We start from the raw sequence: 24,135 nt of genomic DNA on the forward strand, positions 1-24,135 counted from the left end.
TTACCAAAGTAATGAAACCCCATTTATGACCAAGATATATAAATAAATAAATAAAAGATATTAAAATGGTCCAACACATTTAAACTATGATTGGATCTTGGATTTGTGAAGATATTTCATCAACTCTTTCTTCCTATTTATTTTTCCTCCGCAAATTCAAGATATAAAATGCCATTATGATATCAGATTTGATTAAATTTTTTATTCCAAATGTTAGATGTTAGTAAGAAAAAGAAATTTAAATTGTATTTTAACTTTTGCATGATCTATTGAAACAGGATTTTTCTGAATCTAAGCATTTTTCTGATATCTATCTTTCAAGGCGTGAGATTCCAAGGTGGTTGTAGTATCAAAGTCCAAGGTCATATTTATCTTTCAAGGTGCCTCTTACAAACGAGAAAATACTGGGTTTGTTTGTATGCGTAGTTTTCACCGCATCAGAAGAAAAATGTAATAATTTAGGTCTTTTTCGCTATTATATTAGTAATAAAACCAAAGTTTTTATAGCTCTTTACATGTATCCTATTTGCTATGGGCCTATCTCTCAAGATCAGATGTGGCTTAAATTTTTACCACAAAATTACTTGGAAAGACAATTAGATGGTGGTGATGAAGTGGAGATCTCAATACAAATAAATGAGTGGACACAGGTGAAAAATTGTGGGGCTCATATCATTTACGAGGTCGATCATAATATTACGGAGACAAATGATGAAACACTGACCCAATAAACCTCGTCACCTTACCAAAGTCTCATTCTCGAAGGGGAACAAGAAGAAGAAGTTGATTATCCGGCAAAAAGAAGAAGAATAAGTTGATTCAACAAATTAATAGTAAAACTTAAAAGCATTTTAAACAAACGGTATGTATAGACTTTTTCGCTCATAATTATTAATTTTTTTGGAAAAGGTGTTTTTGTAAATAATTTTTGAACACAACTTTGCTCTAAACTTTAGGTTATGACAATAGAGTTTAAAATTTTATTTTCTAGGCTCTCATTTGTATGATATGTTGCATTTGGGCAATGCATTTCAAAGAGCTGCGAGGATTGATGATGTTTATGCGATGAAGAGTTGCATTGCGGAAGGGGCGAAGGTGAACGACAAGGATCAGAATGGTTGTACTGCTCTGCATAGATTTGCATCTAAAGGCAAAATAGAGAGTCTTACGACCTTGGTTAGTAACGGAGCTTAGATTGATCTTCTTGATGATGGTGGATACACGCCGCTTCGTTATGCGGTGGAGGGAGGACATATGCAGGTTGCTATGTATCTGATAGCTCATTGGGCTAAAGCAAATGTTGTGAAGAATAATAATAGTCTTAAAGGCTTTGAGATGGTTCCTTTCAATTTGGATTGTTTCAAGAACCATCATTCTCTTGTAACTACTTCCTTGTGTCGAGCTTGATCCTATGTTTGATAGTTTCTGAGTTATATGGATTAATAAGAAAATTTTGTATAGAATTTTAGTGATTTTTGTGTAGTTTGTAGAGAAGGGTTGTGTTTCCCTCTCACCAGATTGTACATAGGAGTCCATGGGATTGTGTGAACCTCAGATCTTCAATTCAATCTATATGAGGATTCAAATGTATCCAAGCCCATGAAATGAATAAAGGTTTTGTTCTGGAGTTTCTTATTTTGTTCAAGGTTTGTTTTGTTGGAAAATTTGAATTACAATTTACTCCAATGGTTGTCTCTTGAGATGAAAGGGTGTGTCCTTTTAAAAGGTCACAACCTTCCAAAGAGTCATGGATGAATCTATATATTCTATCCCCCTCAATTCAATTTGATATAGAGAATTGCAATTTTCTTCTTCACTTTACATTTATTCTTCATATTTCCTGAGTCTAATTTTCTTATAAAGAGAGTACATGCACAACAAAGTTCGCTAGGCTTACAACAGTAGTACTGCTAGTGCAAGACATTGATCGTTGTATATTGGGAGATAAACGTCCATTGAATCCTAAGCACCAGTGGGAGGATAAATCTGTTTTAAGGAAAGAGTGTCACACACTTGACTAGACCAGGTTTTATCTATTTATGTACTGTAAGTTTTGTTACGTTATTTTGTCAATTTATTTCAGTTTTGGTCTTGCCAAAAATCGTTTACATATTTTTAAATTATATTTTCTATATAGTTTGGTACTATTTTTCCAACAATCTTAGGACAGAGTCGTAAATGTTTATGGTTTTTGGGAAAATATAATTGTGATTTTTTTCGACATTAACTAATTTATGTTAACATCAATCCATTGGTTAGTTAGATGTGTTTGGGGTATAATTTTCAATTTGTGGTCATAAGAAGATGGGGCGGTTGCCAAGTGTGAATGTCAAAAGATGCCAAATGGTGTCTTTAATTTTGCACTAAAATTGGTGCCTCTGAGACGAAGTTGTAGAGACCAAGCCCTGTTCTTCCACAGATCTCCTATTTCGTTTGACTGGATAACCATTTTTATTATTATATTAGAAAAAAAATGATCCAGAGAGAGAATAAAGAGATTTATCAAAATTCTAAACAAAGCGTTGGTCTCACTGGGATGATTAGGTTTCCAGAGAGAGAGAGAGGATCGGTAGGAAATTTTTTAGAGACGGAGAGAGAAAAATTGGTTTTGATGATCCATGGTTTTTTCAGAGTGAGTGTAGTGCGAGGAAGAGGAAGGGATTTAAAGCAGTTCTTGGATTCTCTTCAGAGAAATTCAGATCGAAGATTTGGAAATTAGTTGGTTCATGGTAAGGATATGACTGAGTTTAACAATGGCACTTGGTGTCTATCATGATGCTTGGTGGAGTCAGAGAAGAAGGTTCTCTATGGCAACAAATAAAAAGGAATTAGAAACTGAAACAATGTTTTTATAAATTCCGATAATGGTAATGAAGGGCTACAAGATGAGTTTTAAAGAAATAGAGCAGGTATGTAATTTTGTTTTGTAATCTTACACTCTGATATAGTTTTGTTTATGTTGACTGTTAGTTTGTGGAAAATATATAGATATATACATATATGTATGTATATATAGTTATCTTACAGAACCATATAATTTACCGACCAGTACAAAAGCTCTGCCGATCATGAAATCACAGGAACTAACAAATATAATATATATAGTTACCAAGCAATTGGATGATGCACAAAGGGTGTTTGATGAAATGCTTGATCGGAATACAATCACATGGACCTCTCTTATTCATGGGGTAGGACAGATTGTGAATTTAATGGCTGTCGATGCTCAGTAACTCTCTGATTTGATGTTGCATTACTTGATGATGGGTTTGGGCTAATTTACAGCAATAGTTTTTTTTTTTTGTGTTTAATTTTAAAGTGCTAAAAAGTAACTTAAACACCAAAAGAAGTTTTACTCCATATATGTGTAAAGTCGGTGGGTTTGGTATGCAATGTTTTTGTCGGCCAAATGGTTCCGTTGCCGGAGAAGACAACTTTGGAATGTTGTCTTTGTGTGTGTTTGTTCTGTTTCTATTTATGATACTTGGGTCTAATAATTTGGACTCTTAATGGGCTTTTAATATGTTTGTCTTACACTAATATAAAAGTCCCAAATTTTTATTGGGGTCACTTGTTTCATTTATTGTTTTATGTCTTTTGATAAGCCCAGTGGTTTTAACCCAACATCTATATTTACTTATTTGAGTTGGGCCATTATTTTTTATAATAATATGGTTTCATTAACTCCTAAGGAACACCTCTATGTTTATTATTTAAAATTGAAAATAGGAGTGACATAGAGTAACGGTAAGTCTCGAAGTAATCAAAGACTTAATACCGTAAGACATTTGCTTTCAGTTGTGCATATTGTCTAAGGATAATATAGTGGATCCACGAACTACTCAATGATATATAACTAAGAAGGTCAAACGGAAAAATAGCGGCCGCTAAACAAAAAGTTTGACTAGAAAGCAAATGAGGGAAAGTTCATCGAGGGAAATATGATTAAAGCCAATCACATCAGAGTCATCATAATGGTAACCCTACTTAGATGATTGGAGATCCCAAAAACTAAGTTCAAAGGGACAACTAAGTTATGTGTGGCTCTCCAGAAATCACTAAAGGAGTCTAACTCCTATCCACTTCTATGATGAGAGTGATATCTGCAACATGTGTTGTATGCAGGGAACTTAGGGTAATCTATGCTTTTAATGATCACTTATTTCTTGAAAACCCTAGATGCGTATCTTTCAAGAGGAGTATTTAAGAGACTCAAAATAAGGATCACTTATATGAGTGTGAAGGAGCCGCTTCTATGAGAATTGATGAGGCAAATTCTCTAAAGCACTCATGAAATACTAGGAGATGCCCAAGGCCAAAACGGGCACCATCATGAGAACTAAACTGTGTCTAGAGATATTTTGTGTGAATTCTATTGTCTTGGCTTACACAAATGGTTGAACAGTTCAAGCCATCATGTCCACTGATTAGCTAGTAAGTCCGATAAGCTTTCACTAGGGAAGGTTCAAAGCCAAAAGCTACCTATTTCGATGCAGGTTATTTCCTTAATGTACTCTCTCTTTGTTTGCATGTTGTTGCATGTCCTTTTTGTAAATTTTATTCATGTGGGGGATTGTTGGAAAGTTTGAATTACAATTTACTCCAATGGTTGTGTCTATTGAGATGAAAGGATGTGTCCTTTTGAAGAGTCATAACCTTTCCAAAGAGTCATTGAGGAATCTATATATTCTATCCCCTTCACTTCAATATGATATAGAGAATTGCAATTTTCTTCTTCACTTTACATTTATTCTTCATATTTTCTGAGTCTAATTTTCCTATAAAGAAAGTATATGCATAGCGAAGTTCGCTAGACTTGCAATAGTAATGCTGCTAGTACAAGACATTGATCGTTGTATCCTAGGAGATAGACGTCAGTTGAATCCTAAGCACCGGTGGAAGGACAAATCTGTCTTAAGAAAAGAGTGTCACACACTTGACTCGATCAAGTTTTATCTATTTATTTACTGTTGGAACAATCTTCTGCGTAGAATAAATAAATTGAAACAAATCAAATAAATAAAATAAATTACGTACCGAATTTATTTTTACCGAACCAAATAAATAATTAAAAGATCAAGTTGAGTGTGAGACACTCTGTCCTTAAGACAGATTCGCCCCGCTACGGTGCTTATGGATAAATGATAATTATCTCCCAGGATACAATGATCTTCACAAATTGTAGTAGCACTCCAAATAATTTGTACGGCGAACCAAACCTGTGTTCTATATTCTCTTTATTTTTTCTCTAAAAATTATATGAAGAATAATGCAACTAAAGAGCAAAATTAGACAACAAAAAGGAATTTTCCAGACTACTTTTTGGATGTCAAAGGCTGCTGAAATGGCCAATATATATATAGGCAAATTAATCTGCCGAACAAGTGCTATTTTTGAATGAACAGATGCAAAATTTAAACTGAACAGATACAACACCGTTTCAACAGATAACTGTTGGGCAGTTAAATCTATTGAAACTGCAGCAGTTTAAAAAACCTATTTGGCAGATTTGAATCTGTTTGGAAAAAATAGATCTATCCGGGTGCAACAGATATTGTTTGGACAGTTAATCTGTTTGAAAAATTGAACTGAATAAGTAACAAATTGACAGAAAAATTAAATTCAAAAATGAATTAATTTCGATAAGAATTTTGGGAAAAATTCAAATGAATTTTCTCCAAAAAATTAATATAAGAACTGACCTGACCCACAACCCACACCTGCGTACGGCATGGCTGAACGGACGGCGGTGGGACGCATGGTGGTTTTAGCCAAGGTTTCATTTGTCCATAATTCCTCCCTTCTACAAACTTGGAGTGCCCCTTGGGGCCCAACCTAAGTGTTGTCACCTAGAACTTATATACACACATAAGTTCTCTTTGAGTTTTAATGTGGGACAACACATTTCAAGGAAACACACATTTACTTCTTTAAATGTCCATTCCACGAACCCGAAATCAACGTCAAGTTCCCATTCACTCATAAATGGTTTTGACGAACCGTCTTCACCGTGTGACTTGCCATACGGCAAGGAATACGTCACCTCTTCGGACCCCATCTTAAACGACGTATGGACCTCACTCTATTTTGGGCTCAAAATTGGCCCAAAATAAGCCTATAAAACCAAATTTCCAACAATCCCGCACATGAATGGAATTTGATGGAGAGAAAATGCAACAACATGATATAATTACAAAAAGTACAGAAGTTAGGAATATTTTGCAAATGATAGGTAGCTTTTGGCTTTAAACATTCGCTTGTGAGACACTATCGGATTTACTAGTTAACCAGTGAATATGATGTCTTGAACTGTTCAGCCGTTTATGTAAACCAAGACAATAGAACTCACAGTATATCCCTAGACACAGTTTAGTTCTCACTATTGTGTTCATTTTGGCCCTGAACAACCTAGTCTTTCATGAGTGTTCTAGAGAATTGTAACCTTTCACAAATCTCATAGAACCGGCCCAGTTCACACTCATATAGGTGATCCTTATTTTAAGTCTTTTAAAAACTCCTCTTGAAAGATACTCCTCTAGGTTTTTTCAAGATATAAGTGATCATTAAAAACATAACTTACCCTAAGTCCCCTGCATACAATACATGTTTGCAGATATCACTCTCATCATAGGAATGGATAGGAGATTGACTCCTTTAGTGATTTCTGGCGAGCCACACATAACTTAGTTGTCCATTTGAACTTAGTTCTTGGGATCTCCAGTCATCTAAGTAGGATTACCATTATGATGACTCTGATATAATAGGCTTTAATCACATTTCCCTCAATGAACTTCCCCGCATTTGCTCCCTGGTCAAACTTTTTGTTTAGCGGACGCTATTTTTCGTTTGACCTTCTCAATTATATATCATTGAGTAGTTAGTGGATCCATTATATTGTCCTTAGACAATATTCATAACTGAAAGCAAATGTCATACGATATTAAGTCTTTGATTACATCGAGACTTACCATTACTCTATGTCACTCCCATTTCCAAATTTAAACAATAAACATGGAGTTGTTCCTTAGGAGTGTTTTTTTTTTTTTTTTTTTTTTTTTTGATCGGCAAAGAAAAAATTTCATTAAAAGAAGAAATTTAAAAGGTACAAGGAAAAAAAACGTATTAAGAGAGATTCGAAGAGTAAAAACACTCTCCTACTACTACTACTCACGTATTTACAACCAACCCTTTAACCTCACGATTTTATATGTATATATATATTTTTTTAAAAGACAAATAAAACAACAAAACAAACCAAAACATTAAAATTCAAACTCTTGAGCCCTACACCAACACTGATACACAAAGAACACCCATGCCTGCCCCGACTGCTGAAGACCACCTAAAACACTGATACCTAAAACACAGAGCCCCACACCTACTGCTGCCGAGAACCACCCATGACTGACTGCAAACCCTGCTGGTTACTCCTCCTTGGCTCAACAAAATCCTAGCTCTCGTCAACAACCTCCGCCGGAACCTGCTGCTGGTGCCTCCTCTACTCTACCTCTGTAAATGGAGCCGCTGGTGCTGTTAATCCTCACCACGGTTTTGCCCTGAAAACCCAGATTACCATCTTAAACTTCACCCACGGTTTACTCACCCAAACAACTCCCTTGGTTGATCCTCACCAACAAACGCTAAGCAGTCCCCTCTATGTAGACCCGGCACCATTCTCCTCTTATCTGAACAAAAACATCGACCACCAAAGATTTGAACGGAAATCACCCCTCAAACTCCCACTCGCACGGAGCGCTCGAATGAAGAACCTAAACAGCTCTGAATCCTCCACCCCTCAAACTCTCGCTCGCAGTGGAAGTGCCCGCATGAAGTTCCTGAACCAACCTACCCAAGATCAACAAACTCTCGCTCGCAGCCACCCTAAACCGAAACCCATGGCCAAATTTGAACACCATGGCCGAAGCAGAGATAGATCTAACACCTCCCAAGGAAAACACAGCAAAAAACCCCAAAGAAAACTAGAGAGAATAGACCACCTAAACAAAAACGCAAAGGACAGAACAGCATCCTAATCAAATCTAGAGATTAGATCTAAAAAGAAGAAAACCGAAAAACAAAAGAGGGCTCGAGATTATAAGGAGAAAAAACAACAACAAGAGGAAAAGCTAGGCCAGCCAACCGCCATGGCCATAAGGCGGCGGCCGACTGGCCAGCGGTGAGGCCCCAAGGTGGAGGTTTTTTAGAGAGAAAGAAAGATGTGCAATGACAGAAAAAGAAGAGAAGAAATGAAACCATATTTGCTTCTACTCCAACTTTGTCCTATAAAAAGAATTAAAATTCTTTGTGGACCTACAATCGGAACCGTTAATTTGGTAAAATCTTCCCAGCACCCTCACATTTTAAGCATTCCAAGGAAACTTTAATTTCTCTTGTTGGTGTATATAAAAAATATTAATACACCCCCACAATTCTGAGATAAACCAAATATATTAATTGGGGTGCTTGAACTAAATAACAAGATGTAAATTGCTTTGTGAATATAATCACAATACTAATTTGTCTAAAATACAATTAGACTTCATAACTTTCTTTTGCAGTACAAAGGAAAAATGGCTAATGCTGGTTGTGACCACACACTATAAAAAACATTTCTTTAGCCAAGCATTATTTCTTTTTGGTTAACTGCAACCCTTAATTCCAATCTCAACATGAAATAAAAATATCACTGTATAATGACATTTACATCTTATTTGTCTTATCCATTATTGGTGACTATGTCGACAATTACCAAAACGTCTTTCACCGATGAAATATTTTAACTTTATATAATATTTCATTACGGAGTTATCAGTCACCACACCAATTCTTGTAAAAGCATTAGTTTCTGTAGTCATCAATTCGAAATTGTAAAACAAAATTATAATTAGAATTTTATACTACACGGAAAATTAATTCAAATTCACAGAATTAAATTCTGTAAAAATAAAAGAAACATGATTATAACTTTTATTTCCAATTAATTTGAAAATAAAATAAAATTTATTTAACCAAATTAATTCCACACAGAAAATTAAATTTCTGTAATTCAATAATTAAAATACTGAAACAGAATTTTAATTAATGAATACTCAAAAATTATTTTTGAAAATCATAATTAGTTTCTGACAAACTTCACAAATAAATATTCTGAATTGTTAATGACACCAGTATATTACTACTAGTTGTCAAATAAAAAAAAATAGTATATTACTATTATCTGTCAAACAGTATATTACTACTATTTGTTTTCCAACCAGAATATTATTTTGTAAAACCACAGAAACTAATGTCTATAAGAAGAAGAAAGAAAAAAGAAAAAAAGAAGAAAGAAGAAAGGAAACAAACGAAAAATTATGTAAACAGAATAATTCGACTCTGTCTTAAGATTGTTGGAACAATCTTCTACGTAGAATAAATAAATTGAAACAAATAAAATAAATTACGTACCAAATTTATTTTTACCGAACCAAACAAATAATTAAAAGATCAAGTCGAGTGTGAGACACTCTGTCCTTAAGACAGATTCGCTCCGCTACGGTGTTTACGGATAAATGACGTCTATATCCCAGGACACAATGATCTTTACAAATTGTAGTAGCACTCCAAACAATTTGTACGGCGAACCAAACTTGTGTTCTTTACTCTCTTTATTTTTTTCCTAAAAATTATATGAAGAATAATGCAACTAAAGACCAAAATTGGACAGCAAAAAGGAATTTTCCAGACTTTTTTTGGATGTCAAAGACTGCTGAAATGGCTGGTATATATAGGCAAATTAATCTGCCGAACAGGTGCTATTTTTGAATGAACAGATGCAAAATTTAAATTGAACAGATACAACACTATTTCAATGGATAACTGCTGGGCAGTTAAATCTGTTGAAACTGCAGTAGTTTAAAAAACCTGTCTGGCAGATTTGAATCTGTTTGGGAAAAACAGATATGTCCGGGTGCAACAGATACTGTTTGGACAGTTAATTTGTTTGAAAAAATGAACTAAAGAAGTAACAAATGGACAGAAAAATTAAATTCAAAAATGAATTAATTTCGATAAGAACTTTGGGAAAAATTCAAATGAATTTTCTTCAAAAAATTAATATAAGAACCAACCCACACTGGTGCCCGAACAAACGGACAGCGGCAGCGAGCGTGTGTGGTGGTTTTAGCCAAGGTTCTATTTGTCCATAATTCCTCCCTTTGACAAACTTGGGGTGCCCCTTGGGGCCCAACCCAAGTGTTGTCACCTAAAACTTATATACACACATAAGTTTTCTTTAAGTTTCAATGTGGGACAACCCATTTCAAGAAAACTCACATTTACTTCTTTAAATGTCTATTCCACGAACTTGAAAACGATGTCAAGTTCCCATTCACTCATAAATGGTTTTGATGAACCGTCTTTACCGTGTAACTTGCCATGTGAAACGGAATACGTCACCTTTTCGAACCCACCTCAAAAGACATGTGGACCCACTCTATTTTGAATACAAAATTAGCCCACAATAAGCCGTAAAACCAAATTTACAACAAAACTTCATGGACAGACTAGTTAAAGCAGAAGTAAAAGAAGTAAACCTCACTTTCACCAGAGGCCAAAAGTCCACTGCCACTTTCAGGCTAACCAACCTCATGCACACCATGTTTGTAGCTGTTTCTCTCTCCACCACAAACCCATCTTCTTTCTCCTTCCCCAACCCTTTCTCTATCCTCCCACCTCTGTCTACCTCCTCCTTCACTCTCCACCTCTCTTCTGATCACCCACCTCTCTCTTCTCTTCCTGACACCATCCTTGTCCGATCATCCATGCTCCCCACCGGCAAAGCCCATCAGGACGATCTTCCGCCGTCTGTTTTCCAAGCCCGGTGCACACATCTTTAAGGACGCCACAATCCCAATCTCTCTCGTAGGCCCTCATGTCATTGAATCTCTTTTCTCTCCTCCTTATAACAAGTCTCTTGAAGTTTCTTTTCTCTTGTCTAAAGCGATTCCTGGGTGTGATGAGTCTGAGATTATGAATTTGCTCAGATCTGCTACTGGGTTTGGAAATTCTTACTTTGTATCGCCTTTGATCGATGCCGGAGCTGATATTAATCATAGGGATTCGAACGGGCAGTCTGTGGTGTCACTGGCTGTTCAATCAGGGAATATTGATTCGGTTCAGGTTCTGATTGAATCTGGGTTTGTAATTGACCATTCGATTGATCGGTTTTTACACGATGCTGCAGCGATTAATCGAGCAGATTTAATGAAGTTATTGTTTCTGGGTTTTGGACATATCGATGTGAATTCAATTGATTCGCAGGGGCGAACTGCTCTTCACGTTGCGGCAATTCATGGGCATGTTGAGGTTCTTCGATTTCTTGTTTCCATGGGGGGTAATCCTGATGTTGTGGCCTATAATCGTTGGACTCTGCTTTATTGTGCTGCCTCCGAAGGGCACCATGAGGCGGTTGAGTTTTTGCTGAATTGTTTGATGTTTGTCAAATACGCTGTGAATGAAGATGGAAAGACGGCGTTTGTTTTGGCAGTCGAAAAGGGTTACTCGCATTTGTACGTGTGGGGATATATTTTCAGAATACCAACACGTGGCATGGTGACGCCGACGTGTCAGCCGAGGTGCCACGTGCCTTGGTAGTTAAGCCGAGGTAATCTCGGAGAAGCCGAGGTCATCTCCAAAGATATCGGAATCCGAGATAAGGGGCAAAAGTCCTAAGGCACAAAGAGGATTGAACCAAGATAAGGATAAAACTCTCAAGGAGTTTATCTTTATCACTTAAAAGAGTCCAGAGTAAGCAGTGAACTAGAGTTCATAGAAGTCATACTTCTAGTGGGACTTGGATTGAGTATATTATAAAAGAGAGGCACCCCCGTGGGTCTAAGGTATGTAATTTATACTTTGAGTATTCAGTTTAGTACTTGATTATCTTTGAGAGATATACTGACTTGATCGTCGGAGTGTCCCCGGGTGGAAGAACCACCGCCGGAGCTTTTTCTTTCTGTTTCAGGTTGCTTAAGCCATCTATTCTGTTTCAGATTTTCACCCACACAATTTGGCGCCGTCTGTGGGAACGAAGGAAGAATAGATGGCCAGTAACGGACAGCAAAATATTGGGGATGACGCTCCCACTGGGAGTGACAGCCCAATTGATCTTGATATCGAAGGAGATAACCACAATGCAGAAGCCCGTAACCAGGGTCACAGAGAGAACGACGTCATCCCAGAAGGCGACACGTCAAAAAGAACAAACCAAGGAAAATACTACAATGAAGATAACCTCCAGGTATGGAGGGACAGGTGCCTACGGAGGGATGAGGAAGTAAAAGAATTAGCAAACAAGTTGGCGGACCTCCAGTCAGTCGTCAACTTCATGATGCAGAATAATGTTATGCAGCCACCATACCCGCTGCAAGATACGCCGATGCCGGCGAACAACACCCAGAAGGATGGAAGAAAAACAATCCCCGAGGTCCCTCAGCATACCAGAAGCGGAAGGCATTCTCACCGGCCTTCCAGGGAAGTCGGACGGGAAAACCCGAGGCAAGAAGAGTCCCGAAGGACACACCACATAAAGAATCCAGACCCCAAAGAACATCGACATGTTCAGGGGCAAGTACTCCATTTTGGTACATCTCACGAAGAAAGATCCAAACGACCCCACCACGAGGCCGAAAGCAGTGTACCAAAAAGACTAAAATCCAAAGACAACCGAGCTCCAGGGAGGAGCAAAGAAGACTTGAGGGACTACCTCAAGAGGAGGCAACAGAATGCAGAAGCCGAGGTAAACTCCCCAGTGAAACCGAAGACAGCCTTCTCGGCGGAACTGGACAAATTCGAACCGCCCAAAAGATTCAGTATGCCGAGGTTTCAAATCTATGACGGTAAATCAGATCCAAACTTTCATGTTGGGTTGTACCTAAATTCAATGGCGTTATATAGCGGAAACGAGCCGTTGCTCTGCAAAGTATTCCCCTCATCCTTTGGGGAAATTGCATCTGATTGGTTCCACAAGTTACCAAAAGGAAGCATAAAGACATGGGAAGGCTTGGCCGAGATGTTTGTGGCCAGATTCGTGACCAACAAGCTGCAACCCCTGAGGGTTGATGCTTTGATGGCTCTACGAATCACCAAGGAAGAAGGCCTCAGGGCCTATGCGAAGAGGTACTACAAGGTGTTCAACCGAATACCTGAATGCAACCAGGAAGTAGCAGTCGTGTCTTTCAAGAACGGCCTGAAAGATGACTGCCCTCTACGGAAGTCTTTGGCAAAAACATTGCCAAAAAGCATGGAAGAACTCATGGCAAGAATTGAGAAATATGCCAGGGCCGAAGAAGATACATCGGGAAACAAAGAGGTGAAACAAGAAAAGGGAAACGGCTCGCCAAAGCGAGGCCGAATCAACAATGGGCCTACCAAACAAGAAATAGAATTAAGAAATAAACAGGCGGTAACCACAGTATTCCGGATCCCAATCCATAAAATCTTGGATCGGATTCGAAATCAACCTTATTTCAGGGCTCCGGCAAGAGCACCAGGGGAATTCATGGGAAGGAACGTTGGTAGACGTTGTGCCTACCACAATGAAGAAGGGCATCCAACTCAAGGTTGCAGAGCCTTAAAAGCACACTTGGAGGACCAAGTAAGACAAGGCCTTCTGAGGGACCTGGTCGATGAGGCCAGAACAAGGGAAGAGCAGGCAAGGCTGCCCCAAGCACCAGCAGCACCCCCTCCCCCAGCACAGCTACCACAAGCAGGAGAACCAAGGGTGGTCAATGTAATCCACTCAAGGGTCAATGAAAACGAAATCAGAGGAGAAACCCAGAGGGTAAGACATTTACAGCATATTTATCAAGTCGGGGAAAAGAGACATCGGCCAGAAGAATGCCAAGGGCCAATAATAGCCTTTACTGAAGCCGACCTAGAACTGGTCCAACACCCGCATAATGATGCCTTGGTAGTATCCCTACAGGTTGGGGAGTGCCAAGTCAAACGCATCCTAATAGATCAAGGCAGCTCCTGTGACATCATGTATGTCAGATGTTACAAAGAGCTAGGCCTTCACCCCGATGACCTAGAACAATCAAGCGGCCCGATGGTCGGCTTTAACGGAACGCCGACATGGCCACTGGGTGCAACAAGCTTAGAAGTACAAGCCGGCACTAAGAAGATCAGGACGGAATTCCTGGTAATTGACACAGCCTCACCATACAACATCATCTTGGGAAGGCCGTGGTTGCATGCAATAGGGGCAGTCCCCTCGACATTGCATCAACTACTCCGGTTCCCAACAGAGAATGGGATTGAAGAAGTCAGAGGGGATCAACTACAAGCTAAAAATTGCTCCATGGCAGCAATAAAATCCACCTGTAGTGTACAGGAACCAAAGAAAGCAGAAGTTGAAGATGAGGACATGGAAGTCCTGGAAGATGTTGGGAAAGAGCCAGCCGAGAAAAGCGAAGAGGCGCTAAAGAAAATCCTCGTCCAGGAGGGCGACGAAGAACGATTTTTTCTTCTCGGCTCAGGCTTAGCCAGAGAAGAAGAAAAAGAACTGGAAGATTTTTTAAGAGCAAACATAGAGGCGTTCGCCTGGACACCTTATGAAATGCCTGGCATTGACCCCGAGGTCACTTGCCACAGTCTGAATGTCGACAGATCGGCAAAACCTGTGATTCAACGAGCCAGAAGGCCGACGTTAATGCACGTCGAAGCAGTCGAGGAAGAGGTAGACAGACTCCTTGAAGCCAGGGCCATCCGAGAAGTCCAGTACCCAACGTGGCTGTCCAAAACAGTAGTAGTAAAAAAGAAGAATGGCAAGTGGAGGGTTTGTGTAGACTTCACCAGCCTCAACAAAGCTTGCCCGAAAGACAGCTTTCCTCTGCCCAAAATCGACCAACTGGTAGACGCCACCACGGGACATGAAAGGATGAGTTTTTTAGATGCATACAGAGGGTACCACCAGATTGCTATGTACCCTCCAGATGAGGAGAAGACCGCGTTCATCACCCCGAAAGGCCTGTACTGTTACAGGGTAATGCCTTTTGGGCTAAAAAACGCAGGAGTAACCTATCAAAGGTTAGTGACAAAGATGTTTAAACACCTGATTGGCAAAACGGTAGAAGTTTACATCGATGATATGGTCGTAAAGACCAAGGAATCAAAAGGTCATCTTGCCGACCTAAAAGAGGTCTTTGACATACTCAAAAGATATCGGCTCCGACTCAACGCCTCAAAGTGCGCCTTCGGAGTTGGGTCAGGTAAATTTCTAGGATATCTGGTAACAAGAAAGGGCATTGAAGCCAGCCCAGACCAAATTAAGGCCATCCTGGAACTACAGAGTCCAACATCGGCAAAACAAGTTCAAGTGCTCACTGGAAGGGCCGCAGCCCTAAACCGATTCATCAGCAGAAGCTCAGACAAGTGCAGACCCTTCTTTAACCTGGTGAAAAAAGCCACAGACTTCCTATGGACGGAAGAATGTGAAGCTGCCTTAGCCGACCTAAAAAAGTACTTGACCACAACCCCGGTCCTTTCTAACCCAATTCCAGGGGAGGAATTGTTTTTGTACTTAGCAGTCTCTGAACACGCAGTCAGTGCAGTGCTAATCCGAGAGGAAAAAGGGGAACAGAAGGCTGTCTATTATGTAAGCAAGACTCTGGCTAACGCAGAAACAAGGTACCTACCACTGGAAAAACTAATGCTAGCCTTGGTAATGGCCTCAAAGAAATTGAGCCATTACTTTCAGGCACACAAGATTGTGGTCCTAACAGAGCACCCACTGAAGTCCTTATTACATCAAGGAGACTTAACAGGAAGGATAGCAAAATGGGCAGTAATACTAGGCCAGTTTGACCTAGAATTTAGACCAAGAACAGCAATAAAGGGCCAAGTTTTGGCCGACTTCGTCGCAGAACTCACACCGGAAGCCATCACACCTCAGGCTCCGTCGAGCCAAGATGAGCATCGGCCCGACAAGGAAAAAGAATTCCAGTCAAAGACAAAAAAGCAAGAGAAAGAAAAGCTCAGACCATGCAGCATCTACATCGGCGATTCATTCAGACTATTCGTCGATGGAAGTTCAAACCGCCAGGGAGCAGGAGCAGGAGTACTGCTGATATCTCTAGATGGAGAAATTGTAGAACAGTCCATCCGTCTGGGGTTCAAAGCCTCCAATAACAAAGCAGAATATGAAGCATTAATTGCAGGGCTAAAGCTAGCAGCAGCAGCAGAGGCAGACGAGGTAATTATTTTTTGTGATTCACAATTGATTGTTAACCAGTCAACAGGAGAATTTGCAGCCAGAGACGAAAGAATGTCGGCATATGCAAAGGAAGTCATCCGACTGGCAGCCCTATTCCAGAACTGCAGATTACTCCAAGTAAGCCGAGATGACAACACCCACGCCGACGCGTTAGCAAACTTGGCCAGCTCAATTCAAACTGGAAAAACAAGGACAATTATGATCGACTACATGTCGGCCCCGAGCATAGATAAACAGAGCATTGAACAAGAAGCAATGTGCGTGGGCCTTGGACCAAGTTGGATGGATGCAATCATTGCATTCCTAAAAGAGGGGAAGCTGCCAGAAGACCATAAAGAAGCACATAAAATTAGGCTGAAATCGGCCAGATTCAGTCTAACAGCGGAAGGCCATCTCTACAGGAGGTCCTTCACTGGACCACTTTTAAGGTGCGTACATCCTTTGCAGGTTGAAGATTTCCTTTACGAGATTCATGAAGGAATTTGTGGAAGCCATGCAGGGGGCAGATCGTTAGCCCACAGGGCCATTACCCAGGGGTATTGGTGGCCCTACATGCAAAAGGATGCCGAAGCTTATGTAAAGAAGTGTGAACAATGTCAAACGTTTGCACCTTTGATACATCAGCCAGCTGCCGACCTAAACCCAGTATCCAGCCCCTGGCCGTTTGCCCAATGGGGCATGGATCTGGTTGGACAACTTCCCCAGGCAACTGGGCAGAGAAAATACTTGCTGGTAGCAACAGACTACTTCACAAAATGGATAGAGGCAGAACCTCTTGCCAAAATCCGAGATGTGGATGTCAAGAATTTTATTTGGAGAAACATAATCACCAGATTTGGGATTCCAAGAGCTATAGTTGCCGACAACGGAACACAATTCGACAGCAAACTTATCAAAAACTTTTGTGCAAAATTCAAGATCAAGACTTATTTCTCAACACCAAGTTTTCCTCAAAGCAATGGGCAAGCAGAGGCATCCAACAAAGTAATCCTGGATGGAATAAAGAAGAGGCTCCAGGCAGCAAAAGGAAAGTGGGTGGACGAATTGCCCAACGTACTTTGGGCATATCGGACTACGCCGAGAAGATCAACAGGAGAATCCCCATTCGCCATGGCATATGGCACAGAAGCAGTCATCCCATTGGAGATCGGCATCCCAGGGATCAGAACCCAGGGAGTAGAGAATGGCACCAATGACATACTCTTAGCCCGAGACCTGGATTTATTGGAAGAACGAAGAGAGAAAGCTGCAATTCAGCTCGCAGTATACCAACAACAGCTTGCCAGAGCTTACAACAAGAGAGTCAATCCAAGAGATTTTCAAGTTGGCGACTTAGTCCTAAGAAAAGTCGTCGGGAACAAGAAGGATCCCAAGGAGGGCAAGCTTGGCCCAAACTGGGAAGGACCCTACAGAGTTACTTCAGTACTTGGCAATGGAGCATATCGGCTTGAGGACAATGAGGGCAAAGCATTGCCCAGACCTTGGAATACTTGTAATTTGAAATTTTTCTATCATTAGATAAACATCATTGTTTGGCCGATATTATCAATAAAGTCTTTTCAGAATCCTTTCAACATGTTCGATTGATGCATGGATGTTTTCGAAGACATATCAAACTCAAGCAAAGTTAAGCCGATGTTATTCCTTAATCCACTTGTTGAAATTTGTAGCAATTTACAAGTTGGAATTAAGCTGATTCCTTATCTTCACTTGTTGAAATTTGTAGCAATTTGCAAGTTGAAGTTAAGCCGATGTTATTCCTTAATCCACTTGTTGAAATTTGTAGCAATTTACAAGTTGGAATTAAGCTGATTCCTTATCTTCACTTGTTGAAATTTGTAACAATTTACAAGTTGAAGTTAAGCCGATGTTATTCCTTAATCCACTTGTTGAAATTTGTAGCAATTTACAAGTTGGAATTAAGCTGATTCCTTATCTTCACTTGTTGAAATTTGTAGCAATTTACAAGTTGAAGTTAAGCCGATGTTATTCCTTAATTCACTTGTTGAAATTTGTAGCAATTTACAAGTTGGAATTAAGCTGATTCCTTATCTTCACTTGTTGAAATTTGTAGCAATTTACAAGTTGAAGTTAAGCCGATGTTATTCCTTAATTCACTTGTTGAAATTTGTAGCAATTTACAAGTTGGAATTAAGCTGATTCCTTATCTTCACTTGTTGAAATTTGTAGCAATTTACAAGTTGAAGTTAAGCCGATGTTATTCCTTAATTCACTTGTTGAAATTTGTAGCAATTTACAAGTTGGAATTAAGCTGATTCCTTATCTTCCCTTGTTGAAATTTGTCACAATTTACGAAACGAAGATAAGCCGAAGTTATTGCTTAAGTTCTCATAGCAATATGTGGGTTGTTTAAACCCTGGGGAAGATGCTTAACACTTGTTGAAATTTGTAGCAATTTACAAGTTTATGTTAAGCCGACATATGATCAACCGCCGAGGTATACAGAAAGTTACAGGTTAAAATAAAGGCTAAGTATATTGTTCATTACTTGTTAAAATTTGTAGCAATTTACAAGTGGGTCAGATTAAGATTATCATTTAATACTTAATTGAGAAGAAGCTTGCAAAGTTTACATTCTATATGTTCTATACTTGTTGAAATCTATGAAAAGTTTACAGGATAGTATCTTGCCGAAGTCAAAGTTTTATGGTTATACCCGAGGTATGAAACCCCGAGGAGATTGCACAAAGGAAGCAACATGAGGAAATATGCAAAAATTTCATAAGTACAAGACTATGCAGAAATAGTCAACAGAATATCACAAGATTGGAACATCCAGAAGAAGAACTATTGCAGTTACATATAGAAGAAACCACGTCGGCCAAAAGAAAGAGTTTTGCATTACCCAGAAAGTAAAAAAGTACAAAGCGCAAAAAAACAGAAAAAAAAGAAGAAGGAAAAAAGTACAAAGGACAATTTTTTCAAGATTCTTCAGCATCAGCCACTGCAGGGACTGGGACCTCAGATGACTCTGGTGGTACCTCCTCGGCCACTTTCTCCGCTTCTATCTCGGCATCAATCTCAGCGATTGTTGACTCAACACTTCTTTCTACCAACAGAAGATTGGATGATAGTTGCCCAGTGGCAGTCTCCTTGGGTGCCCCCTCAGCCCCATCACCCTCCTCATCCAAAGTCAAGTCCATAACCTGCTCAGCAGGAGGAGGGGACTTGGCTTCGGCAGCATTCTTGGGTCTTCTCACCAAGGCGTCACAATCATCTTTTTCTTCATCTTCATCAACGGCCTCGGCCTCAGACTCTGATTCACCTTCAGGAGGAGGAGGAGGAAACGGTAATGGAATAGCGTCGGCCTGACGCAACGGCGAGTCAGCAGGAAGGTCAAGCTTCTTTATCACGGACATCCAACCAAGGGAAAATCCCCTGTTGCATGCCTGCCTGACTTGAAGCTTGTAGTCTTCTGCGACGTCGGCCATACCTTGAGCATAGGCCTTTTCGTCGGCCTCTTTGATTTCGGCCTCTTTTGTAGCCAGAGCTTGCTGAAGTTCTTTCTCCGCTTGGGCCTTCTGAACCTCGGCCTCTCTTTTCTCGGCCTCAGCAACTTTTCTAACGGCCTCAGCAGCTTCGGCTTTCTCAAGAGCTAAAGTTTGAACTTTGGTTGCAGCCTCGGCTTGATCCTCCAACTTTTTCATTTTTGCTTCAAGAGACTTGATCTCTCTCTTCATAGAAGATGCTTCCCTTTTCATATCAACCAACCTTTGACGATTTTCAAAGGATTGCATGGCAAATGAGTGGGCATGTTGAATGGCCTGCAGAAAAACAGAAATGTGAGACAGTACTCTCAGTGAAGAACTGAAGAAAAAAATCACAAGTACAAACAGAAATACTTACTTGAGCAGAATGTTGGAGCATAAGAGCATAATTTTCATACTCACTAAGCTTGCTATTTCGCTCCAAGTCATTTGGTAGAAGAAGAGCAGTGCTAAGGGCGACAGCAACATTAATGTCGTCAGCACTTTCACTAGCCATGATGGGCCTATCCTCCAGGGATAGATCAGGGGCCCAGGGGACGTCGGGCTTCTTCGAAGCCGAGGTCATCGCAGACGATGACCTTGGCCTCTTTGTTTGTGTAGACCCTGAGGGTTGGCCCTCAGCAGACCTTTTGGTTGAAGTAGAGGCTGATTTTTTGCTTTCAGCTAGCTTCGAAATTGGCAGAGCATCCTCAGCCTCGGCATCTGTAGCCTTGGCCTTAGGTTGAGCCTTTTTTACCCTCTTTGGTTTGGGTGGAAGCATTGATTGCGTTGGTGCGGCTTCGGCGTCAGTTGGAAGGTCGGCGAGAAGATCTTGGACGACAGGCCTTGGACGAACCATTTCGGCTGTTTTTACAAGCTTTCTTCGGCGTTTACGTTCAGGAATTGGTATTAAGTAGGGGGCCGAAGTTGATGGAAGATCGGCTGGGTCAGATGTGGATTCTTGATTTGTTCGGGATGTAGAAGCAGTTAAGGTTGTGGCTGTAGGTGGAGAAAGGCTCTTTTTCCTTTTTCTTGGGACATCGGGTAAGGTGGATTTGTATGTAGGGATGAAGTTTAGTAATACTGGGGCTTTTCGTTTATGGATTGGGAGGCCAAGAAGTGTTTTCAGATCTGTTCCTGGGAAGAAGGATTGGCGAAAATTTTTCGATGGCTGATGAAGATCTGCAAAGAAACAGGCGTCAGAAATAAAGTATTAAAGTCTTAAGTAAAAACAACTAAGTGTTGACTCAGGGCTCTTACTCTTGCCCTCTGTAAGTGTTCGAGGAAGAGGGTAGAGGTGGACATCTTCATCTGGGCCAAATTCCCAATTTCCAGAAGCAATGAGAAAATCATCTCCAGCCCCCTTGTTGGAGTCTGGGAGGTCGGCTATAATTTTGTACTGAGTGGATCTCGGCTTAAGGTAATAGACAAAACCCCTATCCTTCAGATCGAGAGGGCACATGGTATAACAATATTGAAGGTCGGCTAGGGTGATTCTAAGGTTTTCTTGCCTAGCTAAGGCAATAATACCGTTAATTACCCTATAGGAATTGATAGTAAGTTGCATAGGGTTCAGCTTATAGAAATGGAGAACTTGACGAAAAAGGGGATCAAGTGGAAGCCGAAGTCCACATTCGGTAAAAGCAATTATTGGAAAAGGCATTGTATGATCTGTGGGCACGATGGTATCATTATCCCCAGCCAATTTAAGATGAACGTCAGCTGGGATAGAGAATTCTTGCCTAAAGTATTCAAGTTTTGTCGGGGTATTTACCCTATGCCTCCACATACCCATTATGTTGGATTAAACTAAGAGGAATATGTTTCAGAAGATGGGCGTTTTTCAGGTTTCCCTAAAGATTAAGGGTTCTATAGACAAATCCCAAATCAATGAAGTATGAAGATAAAAATCGAGGGCACAGATCTGGGGCAGATACAAAAAAGAGAAAACAAAGACGAAGTTTCAGATTCAAGAACAAAGGTATAGTTCTCAGAAACAATAGAGATACAGAAACAAATCAAGAACAGCGGCAAAGAGAATGATGAAAAATCATAAAAGTTCAAGGCATAGCCACAAATTCAAGATACAAATAAAATCAAGACTTCGAGCAAAGACCAGTAATGGCGACAGACAGACAAAAGCACATAAAAAGAATGGAAGAATTAAAGGAAAGGATCTTACCAGGACAAAGGAAGCCGAGGCAATGTTCGCCGAACCCAGAAACCGGTTGCAACAGCAAAGAAGGCTTTGCAAGAATGAGGGGTTAAAAGCAAATCCAAAAGAGAGATTGAGGCGATGGCAGATTCGAAGAAGAATGAGCTTTCAGAGAGAGAAAGAGCAAGAAGACGGAATGAAAAAGTGAAGAAAAGATAGAGGCAAAAGAAAAGTTTTGTCAAAAATGTGAAACGGCGGCAAAATTAGGGTAATCATTACGCCTAGGGTAACGCACGCGTCAGGCGGCGCAGACGAAATGAACAGACAGCTTCAGGCGCGTCACCGACACGCTCCAATAAAGATGAAACACGTAAAAGAAACAGTTAGATATGCATGACAGCTCATGCGCATGGGAGAATACGATCGAAGCCTTGTTCTCCGAAGAGAACACGTCGGCTGAAAGTAGATAATCTTGGCTAAATAGTTTTTGAGCCATTACTCAGAAAAGAAGTGACAAAATTTCGGAATAGGTTCCATCACCTCAGAATACCGAGGTAATAGAACCTAGGGGGCAGTTGTGGGGATATATTTTCAGAATACCAACACGTGGCATGGTGACGCCGACGTGTCAGCCGAGATGCCACGTGCCTTGGTAGTTAAGCCGAGGTAATCTCGGAGAAGCCGAGGTCATCTCCAAAGATATCGGAATCCGAGATAAGGGGCAAAAGTCCTAAGGCACAAAGAGGATTGAACCAAGATAAGGATAAAACTCTCAAGGAGTTTATCTTTATCACTTAAAAGAGTCCAGAGTAAGCAGTGAACTAGAGTTCATAGAAGTCATACTTCTAGTGGGACTTGGATTGAGTATATTATAAAAGAGAGGCACCCCCGTGGGTCTAAGGTATGTAATTTATACTTTGAGTATTCAGTTTAGTACTTGATTATCTTTGAGAGATATACTGACTTGATCGTCGGAGTGTCCCCAGGTGGAAGAACCACCGCCGGAGCTTTTTCTTTCTGTTTCAGGTTGCTTAAGCCATCTATTCTGCTTGTGCTCTCCAGCTGATCACTAGACGGGCAGTGTGGTCAGATTTTCACCCACACAGTACGATATGTTGCATTTGGGTGATGCATTGCAGAGAGCTGCGAGGATTGATGATGTTCATGCGATGAAGAGTTGCATTGCGGAAGGAGTGAATGTGAACGGGAAGGATCAGAATGGTTGGACAGCTTTACATAGAGCTGCATTTAAAGGCAGAATTGAGAGTGTTAAGACCTTGGTTAGTAATGGAGCTCAGATTGATCTTCTTGATGATGGTGGATACACACCGCTTCGTCGTGCGGTGGAGGGAGGGCATATGCAGGTTGCAATATATCTGATGGCTCATGGTGCTAAAGCAAATGTTGTGAAGAGTAATGGTAGTCTCAAAGGCTTTGAGATCGTTCCTTTTAATTTGGATTGTTTCAAGAACCATCCTTCTCTTGTAACTACTCCCCTATGTTGAGAGAAAGAAAGAGCTTGATTGTATGAATTAATAGCAAAAAATTGTATATAATTTTGGTGATTTTTGTGTAGTTGGTATAGTGTGGGTGGTCTTGCATAGCTGGGGAGGTATAGAAAGAGAGTGATTTGTGTTCCTCTCTCAAACAGATTGTACATCTGAGTATTCCAAGGGGACTTGTGTGATCTTCAGACCTTCATTTCAGTCTTGTGTACATTATTGAGGATGTAAATTTATCCAAGCCCACGAAAAATGAATCAAGGTTTTGTTTTGAAGCTTCTGATTTTGTTCAAGATTTTGACTCGTTTTCCAATTTGTGCAATTCCTTTTTTGGTTTTCCTGGGCCTCTTTTGGGGTGGCTTATAAACTAACTAATGATTTATTTTGGTCACATTACCTCTTTACTTTTTATGTATTTTTTTTAATAAGTCAAAAAATTAGCTTATAAGTCACTTTCCAAAACAACGTTAAATTTTGTGGACAAATAAGATAAAATGGGGTCCAATTTGTAAATCTTTGTTAATTTACTGAACTAGCTAATAACCGGTGCAATTTTTTTTTGTTATTATAATTGAACCAAAATATAAATATAACTCTATAAATTAAAAAAAAAAAACACTTTAATGTATTAAGCTCATAACTATAGATTTATTTATAATATTGGGTTTACCTAATTTACTGTAATTTGATATTTAATTTATTATTTATTTTAATATTATGTTAAATTATTAATCA

The 24,135-nt window shown here is 39.9% G+C and overlaps 1 protein-coding gene across 1 annotated transcript; it reads left to right on the forward strand.

Moving 5' to 3' along the window:
• The first annotated feature begins 10,535 nt into the window (after positions 1-10,535).
• Positions 10,536-23,680, forward strand: LOC114263870 (protein VAPYRIN-LIKE). The gene is given in 3 exon segments (XM_082906164.1): positions 10,536-10,838; positions 10,840-11,553; positions 23,005-23,680. Coding segments are annotated over 3 exon segments (1,434 nt in total). The 3' UTR covers positions 23,422-23,680.
• Positions 23,681-24,135: the final 455 nt, after the last annotated feature.

The sequence above is a fragment of the Camellia sinensis genome, chromosome 14 (assembly GCF_055761805.1).
Source record: "Camellia sinensis isolate YWXY chromosome 14, ASM5576180v1, whole genome shotgun sequence".
Taxonomy (NCBI): Eukaryota; Viridiplantae; Streptophyta; class Magnoliopsida; order Ericales; family Theaceae; genus Camellia; species Camellia sinensis.